Below are 23,796 nucleotides of genomic sequence, written 5' to 3'. Positions count from 1 at the left end.
ACAAGCTTCCTTCTAATATATAAATGTTGCGGAAGGAGGAAGTATGTTTTCAGTAATACCGTATATGATATTGTGGGAAAATCTACTTTACCAGACTGTTGCTGGAAAATGAATACGTGGAAGATGAAAACATGTCTTCTAGGAAACGTTTAGCTAAGAGAAAATTACATTGTGCTGCAAATGCAGGGTTTTCGTTAATTCATGATGTTACAAGTTCTCATAAAAGTTTCTTTTTGACCTGGGTAGCATCTTGTGTGGAGGTGCTTATATTACATTACACTTGTGTAGTGGGGTGGCATTGGTTTACTGATATGAACGGACATGTAACTGTCATCAACATACTGTAAACCTCATACGGATATCTATAAGCCGAACGGTGAAGGAATCCCCTCATTTTTAGTCAAGGCAACAGATCCGCTTGTCTCATTAACTTGACTGTTCAACCATGAGCTCAAAAGCGTGTATATATATATATATATGTACATCAGTACCTGCTAGCTTTTGGTTTGGCTCTATTAGGACAAAGCTGTACAACTGACATGCCGCTGACTTAAAATCCACGCTCCATGGCAAAGTCGCTACAGATTGCCTCGTTTTTTTTTACGCATCCTGTGAATGAGATGCGTTAATATCTTAATGGCAAGTATGGATCTTCCATAGGCAATTTTGCTACAAAAAATCAACAGGATTTAGAAAAAAATATAGCAAAATTACAGAAAATACCGGCCTCACACATCCGTTCACGAAAAGGGGTTTCCAAAAAAGTGGTGTTTTACTGCGATTTCGCGCTGTGTTTTCAAACACATGTGAGGGCGGACACCCACTGGCGTTTTTTTCTCCACTGCGCTGCGAGAGTAAGTGAAAACTCTCACAGTGCGAGAAAAAAAACGGGATCACGCCAAGTCTTTTCAATGAATAGCACTATCTTAGCTATTCATGAATGAATAGCAAAGCACTATCTGTAATTGGCTGAGCGCTCAGCCAATAGCGAAGCACTAGCTACTATTGGCTGAGCGCTTAGCCAATCAGCACAGCCTGCTGAAAGTGCTGGACAGCAGTGTCGAGGAGCCAGCCGGAGGACGCGTCTGAGCAGCGGAGAGGTGAGTAAATTTTTTTTTACCACTTATTGTTGCTTTTCAGGGAAGGGCTTATATTTCAAGCCCTTCCCCGAAAATCATACTGCAGGATTTGCTGCAAACCACAGCTTTCAATGGGACCGGCAGCAGCGCCGATCCCATTGAAAGCAATGAGATAGCATGCTGCACTTCTGCCACAGCTGTGACAGCTGTTGCAGAAGTCCGCGGTATTCTCCATACCTTTTCAATGCGGCTAGCGCTGCTGCCGCTGGCCCCATTGAAAAAAGACTTGCGATATCCCGGCGTGATCCTGTTTTTTTTTCTCGCACTGCGCTGCGAGAGTTTTCACTTGCAGCGCAGTGGAGAAAAAAACGCCAGTGGGTGTCCACCCATACAGCATGTTACAGTGTTTAACATAGCCCATCATGCGTTAAAAAACACTCAAATGTGCGAAAATAAAGCAGACAGGGCTTGAAAATCACAGCATTAGAAACACCATGTTCAAGCACTGGTCTGCGAAGCCCTGTTGAAATCAATGGGAGCATTGTACCACGGTTAGCGCGATGTTTGATATGCTGCATTAATTGTGGTAAAAAGCGGGCTGTGTGAGAGTAGCCTTAGGCTGGACTCACACAAGTTTTGCACGTGGAATATGCTGTATAGACGGCCATGTTAAAGCTTACACAAATTGCGTGAAACACGACCGCAAGAAAAACTGCAGCATGGTCGATCTTGGCGTGTAGTATGTGCGCATATACGCCAAGATAGTACATGGTGATTGTCTGCATGCCTCAATGCGTGTATAGCGGCCAACACACTGCGAGATACACACGTGTGAGCCTGTCCATAGTCGTACAGTGCAGCATCTAGTGAAAGGAAAACCATTCTGCTTTCCTCTGTATAGATTCTAGTAGGAGCTCCTGTCGTTAGTCACGTATTTTGTTCTATTTCTCGTATTCATACATATGTAACTCCTTATACAATTACTCAGATCCTAAGAAATATACATGTAGATGTTAACATAGGCTGCAGAGAATGGTTAAAATGTGCTTCCAGGATTAATTCATTGTATTAATATTTTAAATTATTTATTGTTATGAACGTATTTTGTGATACAAAAATGTACATAAAAGAGTAATTGCCATTTAAATTGGATTCGATTTTCGTTTAAACAACAGGCAACAATTTTAAGAGATTTTTATTATAATTAAATTCTGAACACTTTTAATAAAACATCTCTCTCTTGAATGCCTGCCCCTACCCTATTCAGCTATGCAGCAGCAGACTATTGCACAGGAAAATCCATCTTCAGCTGCATAGCTGAGTGCAGCTACGAACTACGAGGACTACTGCAGATGTACTGAAGGAGCCGCCCCCTGTAGTCAAGAGCTGTACTCAGTGATGCACCTGCACAGTTGAATAGGATGGGGGCAGGCTTTCAGGAGAGATTAAAAGCATCCTGAATGTATTCATTAAATATATCGAAAAAGTTGTCTGTTCTACATTTAAAAACAATTTTGAAAAAATTAAATGACAATTACACTTTAAAAACGGCACCTATATAATGAGAGATGCATTTTACGGGCTCGTTCACACGGTCGTGGAATTCATGCAGCTGTCAACTACATTAAAAAAACGCACCTCAAGCTGCGGAAAAATCGTCTGCACTGACAATTTTTCCATGTTGAAGCCCGGAGCTTCAACAGCGATCTTTCCACACGGTACGGGAGGGACTGAAAATATGCACTGCTAGAGAGAGAGATGACAGGCCTCCTTGGGGGTTGCCTTTATCTCTTCTGGGACTCCCTTCATCTCAGTGCAGCTGGAGGGGTTCTCCAGCTGTGCGGCTAAAGGGATTCCGCTGCAGGGGAGATGAAGGGATTTCCCAGCAGCACAGATAGAAGGGTTCTACTGCAATGGAGATGAAGGGATTCCCCAGCATCACAATTGGAAGGGTTCCCCTGCAGGGGAGATGAAGGGATTCCCCTGCAGCACGTCTGGAGGGGTTCCTCTGAAGGGGAAATGGAGGAATCTCCAGGCGCGCTGCTGGGGAATCCTTTCATCTTCCCTGTAGGACAACCCCTAAGGCTGAAGGGCACGACGAGTTACTTAATGTGAGCATCTTGAGTATTAGAGGTCATATTTTGCTTGGTGAAAAAATTAGCTCAACGGAACTGGTCAAAAAACTTGGTGATTAATGTCAATGCCTACCTATTCTTCACAGTTATGTTGTTCAGTTCTGGAATGTAGTGGATACATGGCCAAAGGGAACCATCCTCCTTTACAAAGAAATATCTAGCATCAGCTGGGGAGCAGGATTTATGTATAAATCCCCTCTCCAAATTCTCCTTAATGTAAGCCAACATAGCTTCAGTCTCTGGGGGAGAAAGTGGGTATGCTTGACCCAGAGAAGGGGTAATGACAGATAGCAGGTTAACAGGACAGTCATAATAAGTTATACTGGGCAGACAGGCCAGACAGTTCAGGTGGTACAGAAACCTTAAGGAAAAGAGACACAGAACACAGATAATGGGACTGAAAAAAAAACCCCTAGCGAGTGACTTGTCTTGCACTCCAATCACCAGAGGATACTTGTGTAGCCAGGGGAAACCCATGAGTAGAGGGTTGAGGAACTGCGGCAGGATGTAAAAGGTAATTTCTTCTCTATGCGGAACTCCGACCTGGAGAGTTAGAGGAAATGTAATATTCTGGACTACGTTGAGAAGAGCTTCACTATTCACAGAAGCAATAGAGAGCAGCTTCTTCAAGCGAACAGTTTGAATGTGATAGCGGTCAACCAGCAGGTGCAGAAAATTCCCCTGAGACCCGGAGTCCCAGATAGGTCTGTTTAGAAAAGCAGACATTACAAGATCATGGATAAAGTAATTTTTGGAAACAAATCTCTCACTCCTAGAGTAGCCTCCTCAACAGGCTCTAGGCATTGGAGTTTTCTGTTTGGCCAGACACTCACATGCATGTGACCCTCGTCCTTAGAGTAAAGACACAGGTTGCTTATGCATCCTCTCTGATGCTCCTCTTGTGACAACTTTACTTTTTCTACCTGCATGGGCTTCACAGAAGGTACTTGAGTGGAAGACTGGAGACGCCTCTAGAAAGAAGGTATCAGACAGAGTAAAGGTGCAGTTACACACACAGATGATCGCTCACAATTCATCAGAAACTGACACTTTTGAGCGATTATTTTGCATAGGTACTAATGGCCTAAATCAGCCCTTTAGTACTTTATTGCATGTATTTGGAGAACAGCGGGTGGTCTATTCTCTAAATACAGCTTTAACAGCTGTTAAAAAATGTTATCAGCGCTGCCCGCAGAGAACTCAGCGTGTGGTCCCTCTTATCTTCTGAGGGACGAGAATTTCATGTGGACCTGAAGTCAGCGATGGATGAAAAGTGCACGGTAAGTGCACGATGGGCACACATTTACAAGTTACGATCACGCAAAAGATGGCTTTTGAGCGAATTTTGAGCGATCATTGAGTGTAAAAGTGCCTTAATAGTCGTTCCTGGAGTGACTCCTTCTGACGCTCCCTGAACCGTATGTTAATCTGAGATACAAGACTGATTAAAGCATTCAGAGTGGTCTTCGGGTCGCAACCATCAAGCTCTTCCTTTACCAGTAATGCTCTTCCAGAAGGCAGCAATAAGGGCCTTATTTTTCTATGGCAGCTCCAAAACCAGAGTACAGAATTGGATAGAGTAGTGACCTAATGTCATGGAATCCTGGCAAAGCATAGCAAGGAAGATGCAGCAGATGTGTTGCATTCTGGTTCCTTGAAGACTTTTTAAAAGGTGACCAAAAGGTCTGCTACATTGGAGGTAATAGGATGACCTCACTGCCAGAAGGGAGTCACCCATGCCAGTGCTTCCCTATACAAGAGTGAGGCTATAAAGGCCAATTTAGCATTGTCTGCGGAATACTGGGACGCCTGTATCTTGAAATGTAAGGTACACGGATTCAAGAAACCACAAGTCTTTAGATCTCCATCATAACATGGCAGTGGAGGGAGACACAGACCAGTGCTACATATGTGTGAATCGGGTCCAGATTGTGGAGTAGGTGGAGCGACTTTCGGAGCAGCTACTGGGACCAATGCATCCAGACGGGGAGCAATGTTGAGCAAGCGGTGCACCAACTGGTTCTGGCCTGTGTGCTGTCACTCGAGTTCCTTGGCTGGTGTTTTTCTCTCAGGCAGAGGAACATTAGAGAGCTCAGGCCTGAAAAAACTGTTACATCATGGGTGTGTATCCAATCTACCACTGACCGATTTGTCTTTGGGCTACTCCTGAGGGCAGCATCTAAGGGACCTCTGGGTTTTCACCCTTTAACCCTTCAATTGGGATCTAGTCTTTAGCTGCAAAGACCCCTAGGTCGTTACTTCAAGCGTAGACTCTGTATGGTTGCAAATGTTACAGAGAGGTCAGAAGCACAATGCCAGAATCAGGAATCAGGCAAAAATCAGACACCATTGCAGGAACAAACAATCTATCGTTGAGGCACGCTTCAGTGTAATTATATGTCATGCGGTCATGATGGGCGTATGGAGTGGGCGCCGGAACTGAGTTCGCTCCATAACCAGCAGCTATCAGCTGTATCGACAGCTGCTGATAGCTCTGATCACAGCAACTCCCCAAAAATTTAAATAAGTAATCAGGAGGACGTATTTTCCAAAAATGGTACTAATAAAAAACGAGTACTCAAAAATTAGCTGAATTTAAAAAAAAATAAAGTTAATCGGAAAATAATTTTTAAGAAAAACATTTAGGTTTTAAAAAATAAGGAAAACATTAAAAAATACTATATAAATTTGATATCACAATAATCATACTGGCCCATAGAGCAATGTTCATCTCATTTTTACTATATTGTGAATGCTGTAAAAACAAGATCCTCAAAAATGGCAGAATTGCTTTTTTTTCATTTTGCCCCCACTTAACATTTTTCAAAAGTTTTCCATACATTATATGTTACATGAAATGGTACAGTTAAAAAGATACAACTTGCTCCACAAAAAACAGGTCCTCACACAGCTATGTTAATGGAAAAATAAAAAAAATTATGGCTCTTGGAAGGCGTGGACAAAAAAGTTTAAATCTCTGGTCCTGAAGAGCTTAAACATCCAGGGAAGTGTTTGGATATGGGAAAACATGCATTGGCCCCATTAAGAGGTGGCAGGACACATGCGTTATACCTGCAAGTGGCACTGACAGCCAGGGGGTTGGTGCAACATTTGATGCACAGAAAGTACATGGAAAGTCACTTAACATGACCGACAGTAGAAGGAGGGGAGTAGAATAATCAATGGAAACCAGCAGCCCTACCAGATGTCTTTAGCAAAAACTCTGCAGAGACAAGTCATGGTTGGAAGAAGCCATCATAGCAGCCTGGATAGGATGGAGAAGAGAAAAGGAAAGTGAATGAATAAAGACGTCAACGGTGAGTCACTGGATTTAACCATACTATAATTACGTTTAGAGTCTGCAAAGTGCCTGTGTAAAGTTGGTATCTACCATCATAGAGCGCTGCCTCTGAATGGACACAGTGCTCAGCCAATCAGAGGCAGCGCTTTCTGGAGGCGTAAACTGTTCTAAACCCTTGGCCACTATAAATACAGAATACTGATGGGGCCGGGAAGAAAAGCTGGAGAGCGCTTCTAGGTGAGTTAACTTTTTTTTTTATTTCTACAGCTAGGGATGACTTTTGGGGTAGGGCTTATATTTCAAGCCCCCTTTCACCCCCACCCCTGAAAATCATTGCTGCAGGGGTTGCCTTCATCCGATTGCTCTCAATGGGGCGGCAGCAGCAGCAGCACCAGCCCCATTGATAGCAATGGGATAGCATCGGGGTTCTCTGCCACAGCTGTGACAGGGGATTCTTTAATCATCCCCACTGCAGTCTCATCATCACTGAACACTGTGACAGTGCTGTCAGTGTTCAGTGATGAGGGTACCTTCCTGGAGCAGATGCTCCAGTGAAAGGGCAAAGTTTCATGTGCAAACTTTGCCCGTTCACGCGTTTTTCGCATAAGCTAGGAGCACTTTTTTTTCGAGCACATAGGCATGCAAAAACACGCTCATCTGAATGAGGCCTTAAGGGGAAAAAAATCCTTCCGGCTTCAATCTGGCAATCGGAATAATTCCTGGATCACCGACCCTTCTGAAGTAGTTAATGATTATAGAATATAATATTGTGTTACTCAAGAAGGACGTCCAGGCCTCTGTTGAACTATTTTATCGGATTCGCCATCACCACGTCCTCAGGCAAAGCGTTCCATAGTCTCACTGCTCTTACAGTAAAGAACCCCCTTCTATGTAGAAACCTTTTTTACTCCAGTTGTAGAGGACATTTCTATAACCTATACCCAGGACTGTGACTTGGTACAGTCACAGTACTGGGTATAGATTATAGAAATAGAGGTAACTGCTCCTTATGTGTAGTGGGTTCTAATATTATAGGGTTTTCTTTTGCTGTCATGTTTTAAAACTAATTACTGGGCAGTCTGAACTCCGTGACTTCACGCATAGTCATTTTAATCTTGAACACTTATACACATTTCAGCCACAAAGAAGTTTATGAGAAATCCACAAGCACAGATGACTTACCAGAAGGTAGAAAAAGGGGAAACTGCATAGAGAACAGTGGTAATAAAATGAATTGCACTTAAAGGGAACCTGTCACAGCACCAAAAAACTTAGGTTACTATGTGATAGGGAGCAGGTGACGTATTTTTATAGTCACCCCCTCCCGTGATCCAGTGAGTATAAAAAAATCCTCACCTGTTGTTTAGGGTAGATGCTTATGTGGTCTACTGTATATAGAGGTTACCTATCAGTGTAATCCTGCCTGTGGTGATAATGATTTTATCTACAGAACAGGAAGTGTCAGACTATTATTAAGCTCAGTGGTCAGTGTAAAATTAAGAAAACAGTCACCAAAAGTTCTTAAAAATTACGTTTAACATTAAAACTTAATATACACAAAAAGTCTGATGACAGATTCCCTTTAAAGGGGTAATTCAGCAAGAAACTATCTACCCACTGGATGCCACAAGTACAACAGAAGCACACAAAGCAGCCTTAGTTATAAGTTTCATACTCTGTCCTTGAGGGAGCCCGTGTGGTGGTACCAGAGGCATAGCTAGTTGTGGGGGTGGGGCATGTGCCCCAGGCGCAGAGATAGGCTGAAGAATAAGGGGCAGCAGGCTGGCAGTTTACTAAATGTGTGCCTTAAAGGGGTTGTCCCGCGCCGAAACGTTTTTGTTTTTTTCAATAGGCCCCCCGTTCGGCGCGAGACAAACCCGATGCAGGGGTAAAAAAAAAACCAAACGGATAGTACTTACCCGAATCCCCGCGCTGCAGCGACTTCTTACTTACCTTGCTAAGATGGCCGCCGGGATCTTCACCCACGGTGGACCGCAAGTCTTCTCCCATGGTGCACCGTGGGCTCTGTGCGTTCCATTGCCGAATCCAGCCTCCTGATTGGCTGGAATCGGCACACGTGACGGGGCGGAGCTACGAGGAGCAGCTCTCCGGCACGAGTGGCCTCATTCAGAAGGGAGAAGACCGGACTGCGCAAGCACGTCTAATCGGGAGATTAGACGCTAAAATTAGACGGCACCATGGGGACGAGGACGCTAGCAACGGAGCAGGTAAGTGAATAACTTCTGTATGGCTCATAATTAATGCACGATGTATATTACAAAGTGCATTAATATGGCCATACAGAAGTGTATACCCCCACTTGCTTTCGCGGGACAACCCCTTTAAGCTACATTCACACAGGTGAGCGCAATATCATGCCTCGAAACCCGGCCCGATATCACACTTGTTAACATACGTTTTACCCGCGGATGCAATGTGTTTTTCTTGCAAAAACGCCTCACATAACTACTGTGCAAGTGCGATGCTCCAGCATCAGAAGATCAGCAAGTGTTTTCCATTGATTTCAATAATCGCTGGTATGACTCCGTTCAATAGAATGGAGTTCATATTCACGCAAGTCTTGTAACGAGCAACATTCGTGCTCATATGAATGCAGCCTTTGGCTGTCTCCTATCCCTGCTCTTTCTTCTTTGGCCACCACTCGAAGATTGCCTGCTAGGTGTTGCTAACTTCCTGGCTCAGCTCACCCCATCACTGAAAAGGATAAAGTGTCTGTGCCTGACCTGGACCTGTTGCAGAGCTGGAAACTGTAAGAAGTACTTAGAACTGTACTAAAGTGTGAACATTTGGTCGTCTGCATGCAGCAGCCATAGCCTGGGCAGTAGGAGTTAAAGCTCTAACCCATGCTGCTTGTGAGGGGGAGTAGAATTCTTATCTTCTGTTCCTGGTTGATTGATGCTTCATCCTCCCACCATGAAAGAGATAGCTAGCTTCGTGCTGTTACCTTTATGATATGACTAAGACCTAGGACTCTGCATGAAACGCGTAAGGGGTTACACTTTGTCTCTACAGCTTCCCAATGGAGTTTTAAACTTTTGACGATAAAGTTCGGTTTCTCATGGATGCTAGATTTCTTCCATTTTTCCTTGATCCAAGTCAAGACTCCTCCGTGCATCCTCTCTGCTGCGAGGTGAGCTGGAATCTTTCGCCATTTGTCATTGCTGGTGTGGATTTTGACTAGGAATCCGTATCCGCAGCCGATATCAGCATCTATAGCGCCCTCACTCCTCTCAGAATATTTTGTGCTGCCAGCACCAAGAGCACAGTGTTGGCAGCGCATGCTGTCATCCGCTAGTGAGCACTGCGCCGCTGGTCAGGTGATGTGGAAGTAAGTAGCGGCACTGCACTCACTAGCAGCAGTCGGGTGGCAGGTGAAGGAAGCGCAGACTTCGGAGGTGAGAGGGAGCGCGGTGTATTCTGAAATCAGCTGCGGATGCTGTGCATTTTGACTATTTTGGATAGAGAAATGCTGCGGAAAATTCCACCACATATCCGCTACGTGTGAACGTATCCTAAAGGCGTACTGTTTCTAAAACAAAACCCCGTTCCCCAGCTGCAGCCTGTCTAAAATAACAACAGTGGGCATAGGAACCTCTCAGGTGGCCCGGGACACGAAACTGGCACTGGCATCGGTTGTGTCTTCTGGGTAGACGGAAGCATGTGACTGCTGCGGCCAATCAGTGGCTGCAATGTCACCGTTGGCACTCTTGGCATCAGTGCTCATATCCTAGCTGCCATTATAGCAGGATTTGGGGACATGGCGCTGCGGCCAACGATTTTTGGGGGATTTTCATCTTCACTTTTCAAAAGCCATAACTTTTTTATTTTTCTGTGGACATGGCAGTATGAGGGCTTGTTTTTTGAGTGGTGAATAGAGATGAGCGAGCGTACTCGGAAAAGCACTACTCGCTTGAGTAATTTGCTTTATCCGAGTATCGCTGTGCTCGGGTCTGAAGATTCGGGTGCCGCTGCGGCTGACAGGTGAGTCGCAGCGGGGAGCAGGGGAGAGCAGGCGGGAGAGAGGGAGAGAAAGATCTCCCCTCCGTTCCTCCCCGCTCTCCCCTGCAGCTCCCCGCTCCGTGCCGGCACCCGAATCTTCAGGGACGAGCACAGCGATACTCGGATAAAGCAAATTACTCGAGCGAGTAGTGCTTTTCCGAGTACGCTCGCTCATCTCTAGTGGTGAACTATAGTTTTTATTGGTACCATTTTTGGGTGCATATAATGTATTGTAAAACTTAAATTTTTTTTTTTTTGAGAGCAGGGAGAGAAAACACTTTATTTTTTACTGCGGTATTGATCCGCCATAATTAACAAAACATTTTTTTCTGCGGGTCAGTACGATTACAAGGATACCAAAAATATTAGAATTTTTTAGGTTTTTCCACTTTTGCATAATAAAACCCCTATTTTTGGAAATTAAAATTATTTTTTACATCACTGCATTCCAAGTTCTATAACTGTTTTATATTTCCATGGACGGGGCTCTGTGAGGGCTTGTTTTTGTGTGACAAGCTGTAGTTTTTATTTGTAGCATTTTGGGGTACATAACGCTATTTTGATCACTTTTATTGAGCTTTTTGGGAGATAAAACGAACAAAATAAGCATTCTGCCTCCATTTTTTTTTTAGGTTTTTGCTGCACGGGATTTATAGTATGCGCAAATTATAGTACAGATCATTACGGACACGATGATAGCACACCTGGGGTTTTTCTTACATTTTCTTAAGGGCGGTTGGGTTTTCACGCCAGTCGATATACGGTATCCGGGAGCAGTGCTCTGAGCTCCCACCCCATCTCCACCCCCCTGCACTATTTTCAATGAGGAGAGGCAGGGCGGGGGAGGAGCTAATTACCATGACTTAGCCCCGCCCCGTTTCACCTCCTCTCATTGCAAATAGTGCAGAGGGGCAGAGAGGAGGAGGGAGCTCAGTTCCTGCTCCTGGCTCTTCCAGGCTCCCCCCTGCAGAGAGAGACGCCGTATATCGGCCGGCGTGAAAACCCAGCCGATATACGGTCGTCTCAATGCACCCTAATACAAATTGTGGCAAATGAGCAAAAAACATTTTTTTTTAAATGCTTTTTTAAACACAATTTTTTTTGTTTTTCTACACTTTGTGTCCCTGTAGGGGACCGGAACCACAGCAGCTATGATCGCTATGGTAAGGCAATGGCAAGCCTGTATTTGGCACCCCCTGTTGCCATGGCATCCTCTCAGCCCTCCGCGATTACATCGTAGAAGTCCGGTGACGTCACACGCCCTCTCTCCTTGAACCCTTTACATGCCGCTAACTACATAGACCGCAGCACATAGAGGGTTAACAAAGGGGGGTCCCTGTCCTCATGTAACCCCGCTGTTGCAAAGGGAGGCTATCAGTAACAGCACGCTCCCAGGCGGCGCGGGCTCACAAAAAAAAAGCCGCCCCTTGTCATTTTTTACTGAGCCAGCCTACAGGACGTAACCAGGGGCAACCAGTGAATAAACACCTCTGAAGTACCAGAAGTCGATGGTTTAAAGAGTGCCAGGCACAAAATCCCAAACCTTACTAACTTTTGGTGAGCCTGCACCTGACAGAGACTTTGTGCATCCAGAATAAGTCTGCACCCTATTAGTATCTACATGACCTTCTGCGCTCTCACTATAGCTTCCTCCTCTGGGACTGTTTTCCGTGCTCATTTGCATGTTATCAGACAGACGGTGCCGGTAAGTAACATTATCGATTTCCTCAATGGGAAACTCCACGCCTCGTCGGCCCTGCTCCGCAGTCATGTGATTTCTCCTGTGTGTCACGTGACTGACAAGCAAGCCGAGCTTTACTCACGTTGTAATGTCAGACGTGACCAGTAGATGTCTCCCTGTGGCCCGCCCACCGCTCCACACACTTTTCCTGTGCGCTGACACACCCTCTGTTAACTGTTCCAGTGCCGGAGCTACCCGCTCCTGTGCTCCGCTAGTTGTAGGCTTCCAGGCGGAACGGGCAGGGTTAACAAGCGCTGTCATTGACGAGGCGCAGCCTGACCTTCCTGCCCGGCCTGTAACGTGTTACCTCTGGGGAGCGCAGACGGTGTGAGCGCCGCAGGTAAAGCCAGCGTGAGCCTGACTGTAATGCTGCCGGCCGTAGTGAACAGTCAGCTGGTGGCGGAGCTGCTGGACGGGGCAGTCACAGGCTGCATGCGTCTGCCATGCTGCAGCGTTGTGCTCCAAGACCTGCGGCGCCGCGAGAGCGCCACCTGCCATAGCTTACTGCCAAAAGTTTGTTTTAGGAAATGCGTGGAAACGTAGTTGAAGTTGTAACCCCTGTTATAGGAATGTATCAGGGTCACGTGTGTGTTAATGGATGGGCTGTCCCTGCTGAGTAACGGTGGGTCAACTGACCCGAGCGTACAGCATCACAGATGCACCCCGACTGCCCAACTATAGCAACATTGTCTTTATTCAGCCTTGCATACTATGACCATCCACTTCAGCCTGCCCCCCCCCCCCTTCCTTGTTGATCCAGAGGAAGGCGGAAAAACTCCAATGAGGCAGATATACAGCATGACATCAGTGAATGTCCTTTTAACCCCTTAGTAATGAAGTAACGTTTGCACCTTAATGACCAACTAGCTTTTTATTCTTATTCATGGTCACATTCCTGCAGCCTTGACTTTTTAATTTTCCATTGATATTTTTAATTACATTGTGTGTGTATGTGTATGTGTGTGTATATGTATATGTATATGTATATGTATATATATATATATATATATATATATATAATGTTTTTTGGTTTTTTTTTAATTTGGGGGGGGGAAGATTCCTCTATTTTTAAGGCGTTTAGGCGTGCAAGATAGATCTCATGTTGCTATTCTCAGGGTCAGTATGATTCTTTTTTTAAAAAAGCTTTTGTGTCGTCGCTGCATTCCAAGAGCCGAAACCTTTTTATCTCCCCGGTTTTGGATCTCTATCAGGTCTTGTTCTTTGGAGGTTGAAATCTAGTTTTCATCTATCCAATTTTGATTGTATTTTATCCCATTTTTTTATTCCTAGAGGCAAGATTAACAAAATCTGCAATTCTGGAATGTTTCTTATCTTTAGGCCCCCATGCACACAGGCGTATTTGCATTGTGGAATCCAGGGTGAGCGTCCGCTTCCGGATTCCGCAGCAAACACTAGACATGGTAGAGAAAATCGCTTTTCCATGTTCACGAGCAGAAATCGAGCAGAAATTGGGCTCACAGAGGGAAAATCGCAGCATGTTCTATTTTGGCGCGGATTCCGCATGGACAGCATCCGATCTGTGGCCTCTGCAGTTGTCAATGCAAATTCCGTGGCCCGTCCGCCTTATCATGTAGCAACGGCGCCGCGTCATCTGTACTGCTCATGTGCAGCGGCTGGCACATCGGCTTTACTAATAAAGAACACTGTGGACAGGTACGCAGGGGTCACCGGCCGGGCATCAGATCGGATTCCGCTGCGGGAATCCAACCCAGCTGTGTGCATTCGGCCTTAATTGGGTACAATGTGCAGTATAAAAAATATATATTCCTACGTCAACACCACATTTTAGGCTTTATTCCCAAGAGCGCATATTGGCCGCTGTTTTCACGGCTGGCCGATTAACGCTACGTTGGGAGAGAAAAATCTGGTGAGCAGGCGCACAAATCAAACGTTTGCGCGCCCATTCAGAAGGCCTGGTGAGCCCGGTGCAAATGCGCCGAGCTCACCAGGCCATCGCCCATTTTCCTTCCCTTTCCGCTCATTCTGTGCAATGGGTGGGGGCGGAGCTAAGTGCCAGTCTGCCCCGCCTTCTCCCATTGATGGCCATGGACAAGGGGAGTGGGTGGGGGTGCTTAGCTCCGCCCCTTGTCCATAGCCATCAATAGGAGAAGGCAGGGTGGACTGGCACTTAGCTTGCCCCCGTCCCGCTTGGTCCTGGGCTTTAATCTCTGACGATAGCAGATGGACGGCGTGGGATTAAAGCCTCTGCTCCCGCAATCAAGCAGGAGCAGGGCGGGTTCTCGGCTGTCATATACACAGCTGAAAACCTGGAGGAGAAGCGCTTTTTAACCGATTCTGCCTTCTCCTTTCTCAGCTACATATCACTCAACGAGCGCTATGTACTAAGGAGTGTATGTACTAATACATGACCGCTGGGTGCCCACTGGCACAGCAGAGCTGCAGTGGCCTAGCAGACCCTGAACAACTCTGTTAGTGACTACTGTCACTACAGGGGATGTTTTTCCCTGTAAGGGCTCCTGCACACTTGTATTTTTTTTAACGCTGCGATATCCCTGCTTTTTTTTTTTTTTTAAACGCTATTGTCAATGGGACTTTCTAATGTTAAAAACTCATTGCACAAACTTGCGATGCGGTTTTAACATTAGAAAGTTCCATTGACAATCACGTTTAAAAAAAACGCAGCAATATTGCAGCGTTAAAAAACACAAGTGTGCAGGAGCCCTGACTGGGCTCCTATGGATGCCCCATCTACAGTGCAAAAGTATGGAATAAAAAAAAAACAAAGTGAACGAACCCCAGAGGTCTTATAACGTCATAGATGGTAAAAAAAAAAGTTACAAAGACAAGTTAAAAAATTACAGAATAAAATAGAAGAACATGACCCACCACTGACACCAACCAAAACTGTCGCTGTATGCGCCCTTTGATCCAAAACTATACATATTACATAGAAAAATGTCCGAAACAAAATGTGGAACCCGTTTCCATACTTTTATTTTAGTGTAAAGATGCTAATTTAAAAAAAAAAACTGGGAAAAGTCAGTGAAAAAAGATATAAAAAAATAGCCCAGCAAACCACAGCAAAAATATAATTTTGGTAGCTCAAGGAAAAAAAATAGAGCAGTAAATCTGCCACATGGGTAAAATCCCCAAAATGTGTCTGGTCCTCTAGAAAGGGACTTATTATTTATATAGCACCAACTTATTCTGTAGCGTTTTCAGGTAATTTTTTTTATTACCCCCACCAAGCTGGGTGCTCATTTTACCGACCTCAAAAGGATGGAGGGCTGAGTCAACCTTGAGCCGGCTACCTGAACCAAGTGGGGATTGAACTCCTAACCTTCAGGTCGTGAGCGAGCGCTTAGGACTGCATACTGCTACTTTAACACTCTGCAACACAAATTAAAAGGTTAATTCAGTTAGGCCTCATGTCCACGGGCAAAATAGGATTTGAAATCTACAGCGGATCACCCGCATGCGGATCCGCACCCCATAGGGATGCATTGACCACCCGCGGGTAGATAAATACCCGCGGATGGTCAATAAAAGTGAATTTTAAAAAAAATGGAGCATAAAAAAAAACGTGACATGCTCCATTTTCGTGCGGGTCTCCCGCGGGGACGGCTTCCGCAGGCTTCTATTGAAGCCTATGGAAGCCATCCGGATCCGCGGGAGACCTAAAATTAGAATAACTTACCCGCAGCGGACCGGGCAGATCTTCTTCACGGCCGGATCTTCTTGCTTCGGCACGGTGGATGTGCCGAGTACATCCGCCGGCCGAAGAAAGAAGATCCGGCCGTGAAGAAGAGAAGACCTTCCCGGTCCGCTGCGGGTAAGTTAATTCTTATTAATTCTCCTTTTCAGCGCTCATGTCCGCGGGGCAGGAGGGACCCGCTGCGGATTCTCCATGGAGAATCCGTAGTGGGCCTGATTTTCCCCGTGGACATGAGGCCTTAATACTCAAAATTGCGTATTGCTGAAGGTCTCTCCTGCTTGATGATTTTGTATTGATCTGGAAATAGACATTTTTGCACTTGCTTTTACTTTATTTGCAGATTTTGGAAATAACAGATTTCTAACTTCCTAAAGTAACAGAATTGATGTATATTTTCTTCTAGAAATGGGGTCCTTTTTGTCTAGAAGTATGGATGAAAACATGAAGAAACAGCAGGAATTCATGCTAATGAACTCACAACTTCAGGTAATTCTGATATGTTTGAGACAATTAAAGGTATATCTGAAGATATGTATTTAAATATTATGTGTATAAACATCATATTCTGACAACTATACAGAGATGGCATCACTTATCTCCTCCAGCAGAAGATGTGACATGGAGGACCTGTCATGCTGTAGAGTCAATGGGTCATAACTAGAGATGAGCGAGCATGCTCGTTTAAGGCTGATGCTCGAGCAAGTATCGGTCTTTTCGAGTAACTGATTACTCGTCTGAGCACCATGCGGGGTGGAGAGAGATCTCTCTCTCTCTCTCTCTCTCTCTCTCTCTCTCTCTCTCTCTCTCTCTCTCTCTACACCCCCGCCGCCCCCCCCCCCCTCATGGTGCTTAGACTAGTAATTAGTTACTCGAAAAGAGCAGTACTCACTCGAGCATCAGCATTAAATGAGTGTGCTCGCTCATCTCTAGTCATAAGTGTAGTTACAGCCCTCTGACTCTATTGCTGCTTTTCTTTTTCTTCCTTCTCTCCTTCATTCTTCATACTCTCCTTATTTACCTGGATGTACTCCTCTTGCGTCTTGGCTCCAGGATCTGTGACTCTGGCAAGTGGGAGGTCCGTACAGCTCACTACCAATGGGTGACATCAGTCAAGCCCGGGTATAATTCTTTTGTATTTCTACAGACCAGTCAGCAGTTTTTGCAAAACTTTTTGTGTCTGAATAACCACTTTAAAGTGCACTTGCTACAAATCTATCAAATCGTAGTTAAGGAGATTGTACTGATCTCCCACCTACTAACAGAATTGGTCAGTAAGGTGTTGTAGCATGAGGATATACCCGCATTTCATGCTATTTTTGGAACCATTTAGCATCAACATCTGCAATTGGACAAAAATATCATTTTCAAAACGGAGCGATTCTTTTAGTATACACCCAATGTCCATATTAGTAGTGACACCCGGCCTTTTTGAGCGATCTGAGCGACTTCAAATGAGGCATGGTCATCGATGGTGGACTAGCCGGGATTTCAAAAACTGTCAACCTTGTGGGGATTTCTCGTGCGATTGTGTTGAGATTATGCCAAGTATAGGGTGATTCAGAAAAAGCATCCAGCAAAAGGGGATCCTGTGGACGTAAATAAAGCGTCGACAAAAAGGGGTCAGAGGAGGATGTCAAGAATCGTCAAACGAACACGTAGAGCACAGTCAAATATGAGATTGCTCTAACTGATGTACTTGAATGGACAACTCCTCATTTCTTAGCTTTGATGAGCTATAATGGCAGCAACCAGTTTGAGTACCATTGCTCTGAGTGTTTCCACACATACGTGAATATTCCGCCATGCAGAAAAATCCGCAACAAAATCTGCATGTCTAACGTGGATTTTGACACAAATCCGCATGTTGGACATGGATTTCTACAATGGAATATTTCGCTGCTTGTAGCAAAGTAAAGTTACACATTCTGGGGTGACTTTCTCTCATTAAAATAAAAAAAAACTTGGGGCCAAACCTATGTGTTTTTGGAAAAATTGTAATTCATTTTCAAAGCCCAATTCTAAAACTCCTGTGGGGTTAAAACATTCACTGTACCCCTTTGTAAATCCCTTGAAGGGTGTACTTTCCAAAATGAGTCTTTTGAGGGGTGTTAGTTATGCATTAGCACCTCCTGGTCACTGCAAACCTAAAATGGTGCCTAGAAAATGTCCTAATTAGGGGGTGGCCCCAAAATCCACAAGGTATTCCTAAATTTCCGAGGCCAGTGTTTGAGTCATGGTGCACACTTGGGCCATATGTGGAATGTTCCTAAACACCGCAGATTTAGAGTACTAAATACTGTTACAGAAGGAAATTTATGAAAAACACAAATCTGCAAAAAAATAAAATAAAAATATCTTCTCCACTTTGCTTTAACCCTTTGCAATCCAATTTTGGATTCAGGGTTTCCTAGGGATCTCTCTCTTTCTGCTATTATACAATGGCACCATCTGCTGGCTAGAGCCAGTATTGCGTTATAAGACGTGCTGGAGAGGCCCTCCGACAACAGAGCAGCCAGTAATATACAGTAAGAATACCCTGCCGGACATCTTCTGACATCGAAGCTGTACAGCCTTCAATCAGAATGTCTTCAGACGTCAGACAGTGGATTGGAAAGGGTTAATTCCTGTGAAAGACCTAGAGTGTTAAAAGACTTAGTAAATGACATTTTGAAACCTCGAGGGGGGTGCAGTTTTTAAAATGGGGTCATTTATGTGGCTTCTAATGTACAGGTCGCCGAAAATCATTTCAGAAGTGAAATGGTTCTTTAAAAAATATAGGTTTTGGAATTTTTCTTAAATTAAAAAAAATTGCCCCTCCACTTACAGGGGAAAAAAAAGAATAAAAGGACACTTACAGAATGATGGCAACCTACAGTGGACTGATGGTAAATGTTGTTTGTTATGAGTGTCTTTAAAGCAGAAAAGTTAAAACTTTTGAAAATGTTTCAATTTTCTATAGGGTTGGTGTTTATAAAAAAATATAAAAATCCTAATTATATCGACAAAAATTTACCACTAATATAAAGTACAATCTTATAATCACTTTGACAAGAGCATTCCAGAGTGATTGCCACAAAAAGTGACACGTCAGAATTGAAAAATCGGGCTACATCCACAATCCCAAAACTTGCTGCCACTGCAAGGGGTTAAATGTTACGGTCTGTGTAAAGCAATGGCATCTTCTAAAGCTGCATTTACACATAGCGTTTTTGGTTTAGTCTTTGAGCTGAGACGCAATTTTAAAAAAAGAATGCATTTTCAAAAATCACATGCATTTTTTTTTTTAAAAACTGCATGCGGTTTTAAGTAATGCATGTTTTTGTTTTTTTGTTTTGTTTTTGTTTTTTTAAACCCCCAAAAACCGCATGGGACTTTTGAAAACCCCCAAACTGTTTCTTGATTTTTTTTTTCTCAATGTTTTTCTTAGAATTTTTATGGTACAGACAGAATAATTGACTTCAATTTCAAAATCTAAATCAGTTATACCTTCAATATCTATACAGTATACAAATATCTAACTTTCCCCTTCATAATAAAAACCGTTCATGGGATAAGGCAAAATAAAGTAGAATGATATAAGCCTGTTATATTCATAACCTGCGTGGTTCCGGTATCTCCTCCGAGCTGGACAAAGATAATAAACTCTTGGTAACTATCCTTATAAATATTTGTGAACTGTTTCGCCTCCAAAAAGGGATCTCTAGGGGAAATCTCCTAAGGAGGTTAAGGTTAAATACGGGGAGAAGAAGAGGGGAGGGAGGGGAAAGAAAGCTAAGTAGGAGGAAGAAAAGAGTGAGGGGGTAGTAAATGAAAGTAAGAATAAAAAAGAGGAGGGGAAGAAAGAAAGGGCCTCAACCAGTATAAGCAAATTACCCCAAACATACTAATGAGTAGGCAAAAACCCCATTCGCCAGCCACTGTTCAAATCCTGCTGACTTGCGGAACTCCAACCATGTCTCCTAAGTGGAGTGATAAATTAAATATTTGTCATCATTCCTAGCTCTTTGCCTCTCCATGCGGCCAGTTTCATCCAGCGCCAACACCCAATTCAAACGTGACGGGATATCTGGTGATCCCTTGACTCTGGAGATCTCAATCTCATGGCAATGAGAAAAAATCTTATATTCCTCTTACTGGTGCCAATGGGCCCCCATAGAATTGGTAACATAGCAATTTCGGGAGAAAATAATAGAGAACCCCCGATTCAGGGTGTTGTATAGAACCTTGATCTCCTTCCAAATTCCAGAGATTTGTGGATATGACCACTATATATGTGTAAACGTACCTCTCCCTCCCAAGCATCTCCCACACAAATCAGAAGCACCCGGTTGAAACCCAACAAAACATGCTGGAGTGCAATACCACCTTGTGACAAGTTTGTAATTCAGCTGTTGATGGGTACCTGATGCCGACATCTTGTGAGTCAGGAGCAAAGTCTTAGCCTACTCCTCATCTGACAAAGAACATCCAAGCTCCTTTGCCCAGCTCCCGAGTCCTGGTCCCCCCTCACCGACCAGATCCCGTACTCTAGGTAATGGAGACCCCAGTCTATCCAGCAAAGGTAGTCCCACATCTCCCTGAGTAAAGTCTTGGTTCCACATCAAAGGGGTCAGCGGGCCTGGGATAGTTACAAAGTCTCCCCCCACACACACACACACACTCCTCCCAAGACAGAAGAGTTCCTGAGCTATGCCTGGCACGGAGTTTTGCTCAAACTTTACCCACAGTTTAGAAGAAACCTCCCCCCCCCCCCCCCCCCATGAACACCATATCCAGAACAGCTTTACATAGTAAAGAAGCAGATCAGGTAGTCCTTCCCCTCCTCTATCCTTCTGCTGGATCAGCAATCTGTAACTGAGGCGTGCCCTGAATGCTCTTCCCCCACACAAAGCATGTCACTGCCTTTCTCAGTTTCAGGAAATCTCTATGGGCAAGGTTTGAAAAAGATAAAGTAGTTTGGAAAGGGAGTTCATTTTGACAGTATTAATTTTCCCGAACCACGAGAAGGTCAGCAAACGCCACCCACCGAAGTTCTTTAGAATGGATGTGTATATGGGCTCATAGTTTAGGTCGAACCATTTCCCAGAGTCAGGGGACAGGTTAACCCCTTAGTATCTTAGTGATCGTCGTGTCAGTTTAAGGGGAACAATGGTTTAAGTTGCTGAATTTCTGATGTCGGAAGTGTAATGTTTAGGATTTCTGATTTGCACAGATTAATTGTAAAATTACTAACCAGACTATACCTGTCGAATTCTTGTAATATAGCGGGCAGGGCCTGACTGCGGTTGGTGATATAAACCAGAAGGTCATTGGTGAACGAGGCCACCTTGTGGTTATTTCGAGCTGTTCTTTGACCCTGTATGTCTTTGTTTGCCCTAACACGTTTGCTAATGACTGCATGACCATGACATATAAGGTTGGGGAGAGTGGGCATCCCTGCCTCCTACCATTTCTTATGTTGATTTACTCAAACCTGAGCTGTGGAGTTATCGTATAGAGCCACTATCCAACTTATTAATCTGCTGCCTAGCCCTTTCTTCAGCGTCACCTTTAGAAATGCTCAGCTAACTCTGTCAAACACCTTTTCAGCATGGATCAATAGTATGCATAGGGGGCTTTTCACTTACTGTGCTTTTCCTATCAATGAGAGTGTCCTGATAGTGTTGTCCCTGGCCTCTCGGCCCGGGATGAAGCCCACCTGGTCTCTATGGATAATCTCAGGGACAAGGGATCGCAGGCAAGTAGCCATTGTCCTTGTATAGATTTTTGTGTCGACATTAAGCAAGGAGATTGGCCGATAATTCCCACATGACATATGGGCTCTACCTGTCTTTGGAATAACAGTGATGATGGCTTGTAGTGCCTGGCGCAGGAAAGGTCAGCTACCTGAAACCGCATTGAAGGCCTTGCTCAGAGTGGGGACAATGAGATCCCCGCAGGCTCTATAAAACCTGGGGGTAAAGCCATCAGCCCCAGCACTCTTAGGTATTTCAGGCCCCGAATTTCCTCTAATATCTCTTGATCCATAAAATCCTGTTCTAATAGCTCAGCACTTTCCGAAGGAATAGGCGTCGGAGCAAAACCAAAATCTAAATATTGGTCAGTGGCCACTATATTATCCCCTGCGGCTCCCTTTTGAGGTCTTCGCAATATTGTATAGTTCACTGTAGCACTCAAGAATATAATTTGTTGCATGTACCTTCCCCTTATATCTTCATACTGAAGTCAACAGATAAGACTGGCTTCCCCTTGGGTTCAATGCTCTTGCTAACCAAGAACTACATTTATTCCCATACTCCTAGAACTCTCCCTTTATTCTGTCCCTCATTCATAGGTGAGTCCTATCCAAGTATCCTCAAGATCTGTTAGCGTTGGATTGAAATCTCTGTTTTTAAGGACTAAGAGGCTTTCACCTTGTTTGCTTGTTCTGCCTTGTCTAACTGGGCTATTGGGTCCATCAGTTTGCCCGACCTGTCCTTCTTGAGCCTCGATCCATGCGGATTTACTTGGACATGTGCATTACGTGTTGAGAAAACTTTATCCTGAGACTCCTCTGCTGAGTTCAGGTGATGACCCACATGTCTAAGCTCCTGTTGTAAGGGAAACAATGCTTTCTTAGGCGAGGCTTCCAGCTGCTGAAAATCCCTTTTTGTTGGGAGAGCCTTTAAATGCTCCTTCCAGTCCCACTCTTTATCAGTAGAGGGATCCGAGGAAACTGATGAGGAAGCTGTGGTGGTAGCAGCTGCTGCAGCATATCTCCTGCTTGGCCTTAGTGAGGGACTAGAACTGCCCTCATGTGATGCCTGCATGTCAAGAAGAGGGCTTCTGACTATAGGAGTCTGAGTGGCACAGAGATCTCCACCAGAGCCCTGTAGCTGGGTTGCACGGCCAGCTTTATAGGGACTACGAGAGCCCAGTGTATCTTCTGGCTGGGACTGTGCTACTTGGGTAGGTGTAGACCATGAGGGAGGATTGCTGCTCTCATTTTGCGGAGTGTTGGGTACACTGTGGGATTTGGGGCACTTATCTGACCCTTTGATATGTGGCTCTCCCGTTCTCTCCTCCCCAGTGCTGCCGGCTGTTGTAGGTGCTGGGCGCACGTGGTCTGGCGTCGTCTGACCACAGGCTCTAAAGTACCGCTGGATCATCCGTGGCTCTTCTTTTGCTGCCTCCTGTAGTTTGCCGATGCCTCTTTTTCCCCATCTGGCCTCTGGTGGTATTCTGGTATCCGCTGTCTGCAGTAAGGCAGGTTTATGTCGGTGGATGCAGCGGGAGCTCTGCTGGCATGCTTCTTACTCCGACATCCGAAAGCTCTTCCCACCCCACCCATCCCCCAATGCGTTTTTTAAAATTTTGTAGTTAAAACATGCAATAAAAACCGCCATTTGTGAAAGCGGTGTGTCAGAGGCTCAGGTGCAACTTGCGTTCTGATACAGGCTACCTGCACATTGGCATACATTTGCATATCCTGATTCTCATCCATACTACAGAAAAGAATAGGACATGCAATGAGTTGTATTTTCTCATGCAGTCCATGTCTGCGTAAAAAATCTGGGTGGTGTGTGTTGCCTCACAGAGAAAAAAAAATTGGTTTGCGTGTCGGACATTTTTTTCACATCCAACACATGGATAAAAATACGCCAGTGTGTCGGAGGCCTTACTTGTATCATGAGACAGAGACCCTGTGTACTTACATACTTGTATGCCTTATGGCAGTGGTCCCCAACCTTTTTTCCTCCAGGGACTGTCTTAAAGCAAGACCATTTTTTCATGGCCCAGCGGGGCAGGTTTGGGGGTTTTGGTCATATGGGGGCGGGGTTATG

The 23,796-nt window shown here is 44.7% G+C and overlaps 1 protein-coding gene across 1 annotated transcript in view; it reads left to right on the top strand.

Annotated features, from left to right (window-relative positions):
* The first annotated feature begins 12,461 nt into the window (after positions 1–12,461).
* PLGRKT (plasminogen receptor with a C-terminal lysine) overlaps positions 12,462–23,796 on the top strand; it is a 52,439-nt gene continuing 41,104 nt past the window's right edge. The window contains exons 1-2 of the mRNA XM_066604245.1: positions 12,462–12,616; positions 16,377–16,459. Coding sequence (XP_066460342.1) covers positions 16,379–16,459 — 81 coding nt within the window. The 5' untranslated portion in view covers positions 12,462–12,616; positions 16,377–16,378. The remainder of the gene's footprint in view (positions 12,617–16,376; positions 16,460–23,796) is intronic.

Source organism: Eleutherodactylus coqui, chromosome 5 (genome assembly GCF_035609145.1).
Source record: "Eleutherodactylus coqui strain aEleCoq1 chromosome 5, aEleCoq1.hap1, whole genome shotgun sequence".
NCBI lineage: Eukaryota > Metazoa > Chordata > Amphibia > Anura > Eleutherodactylidae > Eleutherodactylus > Eleutherodactylus coqui.
Note: the sequence above shows the minus strand (reverse complement) of the source record. Positions and strands in the feature narration are given on the sequence as shown.